Below are 3,081 nucleotides of genomic sequence, written 5' to 3'. Positions count from 1 at the left end.
GCATGCACAGGTCCTGCAGTCTACTTGTGTGCATGCACAGGTCCTGCAGTCTACTTGTGTGCATGCACTGCTTGTGCAGGATCGTGGATGGGCTCTTTTTCTCTCCATCGGTGGCACAGTGCCCCCAGTTCTTCCTTAAATTGTGTAGGTTAAAAAGCAAATAGTAAAAAATGTTGTGTCTCAGAACCCGCTGGCCCTTTGCCTGGATTGTGCAGTCTCTGTAGCAGCCCTAAGGCACCGGGCTCCTGACACCTCCAGCTTACTGACTCCACAGTGTGTGCTGGAGAGACCCCACTAGCCGGTTCTGACACACTGCATGGTGGGGGGCAGAACAGCTGCTTCAGTGGCTATCTATCTGTGCGGGTGGCAGAGGTGGTGAGCATGTGCCATGGCTCTCGTGTGGAGGTTAAAGAGTTGAGGGCTAAGTGACTTTCAAAGGCCATTTCTCTCTTTTTACCAGATGTATCCTGGGGAGTGACCTCTGGTTACCAGATGGGAAGTGACTGCCATTTCCTAGCAGCCTTCTCACTGACCCCGACTGTTGGACGGTAACACTCTAGCCCTGTAATACTCTAACACTTAGGAGCTTTCCTTCTGCTTATCTGACAGGATAAGCAGGTCCTCAGATGACCCACCGAGATAGGCCACTTCCTTCCAGCACAGGCCCATCTCCTTCCTCCACTCATCCACGATGGCAAGCTTGTCTGACACACTGACTTCTGTTTTACAGTCCAGCTTTAAGGCAGAGAGCGTCTGCTTGGAGCAGGCCCTTTCTGAGATGAGCCTCACCTGGAAAAGAAGTGGGGCTGTTAGGACGAGAGGAAAACACACATGCTTGACAATGATTCAAGCCCCCGATCCCCTGAAGGACCAGTTAGGAAAATCAGCTGCAAAACAAAGCTTCCTTCACTTCCAAGGCCTATCAAAGCAGGGACACACAGCCTGCTCCCTGTAAGTCAGCTCAGAGCTCAGAGCATCACACACTGAACATTTCCAGTGACTGGAATTCCTGTTTTCCTCCCCACACTGTGGACGGAATCCAAGGTGTTACGTACACACACGCTAAGCAGGTGTTTCATCTGAGTTACTGCCCAGCCTCCTTCCCACGTTTACTTGAGACGAGGTATTGTTGAGATACAGTCAGTGCCTGAACTCAAGATCCCTAGTAGCTGGGGTTTCGGGTCTGTGCCACTGGGCCTGGCTTAACCTTCATTTTAAGAAAAATATACATATACATTACATTATTCTGAATTAATAATTCCATTCACATGAATAAGCCATACTTTAAAAGTGTACATGGTGCTTGCCCCTTTCTAGTTGCCAACACTAGTTAAGGAAATTTCCCCTCTTTAAGGTCCTACAGAAAATAAAGAAAGATGTTTAAAATAGGACTAAGTACAAAATACTAATGGTTAAAAAAAAATCCAATTTCATCTTTCAAGTATCAAGAGTTCTCTAGGAATACACCAAGCAATACGTCAAAAACTGTACGTAAATAGTGAACTTTAAATCTCTTATTTACTGGAATGTTCTTAGAAGCAGAATCTTGTAGATACTATTATATTAAGGGAGCACTTACCTCAATACCACTTTTCTTTAATAAACTTATGCCAATAGCATCTTTTACATCATAAGATATTATTTCTTTTTGGTCTCCTGATACATAAATGTGGCCATTGGTGAGACATCCATCAATATTACAAACCAAAAGCTTTATCTCCTTCAGCTTCTCTTTTCCAAAATAGCCAAATCTAAAAGAAACCGAGACAGACTGTGAGCACAAATTCAACAGTTCCAACGTGATTATCCAGCCACAGGCAGCAGCGCAGCGCAGAGCCACGGGTCAGTGGGATACACCTCTTCAGTTCCCTTCACCCACACTGCAGACAGAGCAGGAGCTCCGACAAGCAGTGCTGCTAACAAGACTCCATCTCCCAGCTCAGTGCGTAAGTCACTGCAAGTGGTCTATCCACCCCGAGTCAAAGGCTGTCTCTGTCACTATCTATAAGGCCAGTTAGCCACACTAAGACAGCCCTGGGCTTGGTCCACAGCTATCGCAGGCTTTTCCCGTCCTTTACCTCAGAACTCTTTGCTCTGCGATGGGCCAGTCGATGTCCACGTCTATATCCACACTGTGTTCAGCTCGCATTTCGTAATATGCCATTTTTCCACCCTAAAGATAACGGAGATGCTGTGTCATTCTGATATCCCTACATGTATGCAGCTCAGCTTTGGGTTTACACTGAGAAAACAAACTCTAGTAAGCCAGCAACGCGCCCAAATGATTATTCAGAAAAGAAACTTCAAGCCAAACAAATGAGTTTTGAGTTATGTGTACTGTGCGCTCAGTTCCCTGCGCTCCTTTAAATAGCCTGATTTAAGGTGAAAGAGCAGAGAAGGCGCCCTCCCTCCCTGCAGCACTGCAATCACCGCAGCACAGTGTTCCAGGACCCTGACATGGGCTGCTTTTCCTCTACCAGATGACAAGTTCCCAATGTCCAAGCTTTCAGGTCCTTGGTCCCTGGCCGGCATGGGAACAACCACCTACAGCACCATTGTACAGCCTGCTCAGGTCCCTGGGGTACACAGTGCGTGCGGGCGACAGAGGTACACAGTGCGTGCGGGCGACAGAAGAATGTTTCCTCTGATACTGCTTCCATGACCAGATCAATTATTGGAAAACTTAATTTTTAAAAACTGTTTTCACCCTAGGTCCTCTGCGTATTCGTTAGTATGTAGCTTGGTCCTTGTGGGACTCCTAACAATGGGAATGTGCTGTCTCTGACTTCTGCCTGCTCTTGGACCCTTTTCCTCCTACTGGGTTGCCTTGTCCAGCCTTGAGATGAGGTATGGACATAATCTTATCATAGGCTGCTATGCCACAGTTGGTAATATCCCCGGGAGGCCTGTTCTTTTCTGAAGGGAAATGGAGAAGTGGACCTGAGGAAGAGGGGAGGGGGGAAGAGAAGAAGAGAGGTGGGCAGGGGAGAGAAGAGGTGGGCAGGGGAGAGGGGAGAGGAGAGGTGGACAGGGGAGAGAGGAGAGGAGAGGTGGGCAGGGGAGAGGGGAGAGGAGAGGTGG

General features: G+C 47.9%; 2 protein-coding genes across 2 annotated transcripts in view; one reads left to right on the top strand and one right to left on the bottom strand.

Annotated features, from left to right (window-relative positions):
• Cmas (cytidine monophosphate N-acetylneuraminic acid synthetase) overlaps window positions 1-3,081 on the bottom strand; it is a 19,787-nt gene that overhangs the window by 3,014 nt on the left and 13,692 nt on the right. The window contains exons 5-7 of the mRNA XM_031383820.1: window positions 2,079-2,173; window positions 1,580-1,751; window positions 636-789 (exon numbers count right to left, since the gene is read on the bottom strand). Coding sequence (XP_031239680.1) covers window positions 636-789; window positions 1,580-1,751; window positions 2,079-2,173 — 421 coding nt within the window. The remainder of the gene's footprint in view (window positions 1-635; window positions 790-1,579; window positions 1,752-2,078; window positions 2,174-3,081) is intronic.
• LOC116099769 (sulfotransferase 6B1-like) overlaps window positions 1-3,081 on the top strand; it is a 41,501-nt gene that overhangs the window by 36,369 nt on the left and 2,051 nt on the right. The window lies entirely within an intron of this gene.

Source organism: Mastomys coucha, unplaced genomic scaffold (assembly GCF_008632895.1).
Source record: "Mastomys coucha isolate ucsf_1 unplaced genomic scaffold, UCSF_Mcou_1 pScaffold20, whole genome shotgun sequence".
Lineage (NCBI taxonomy): Eukaryota > Metazoa > Chordata > Mammalia > Rodentia > Muridae > Mastomys > Mastomys coucha.
The sequence above is the reverse complement of the archived record's forward strand: the minus strand, read 5'-3'. Positions and strand labels throughout refer to the sequence as shown.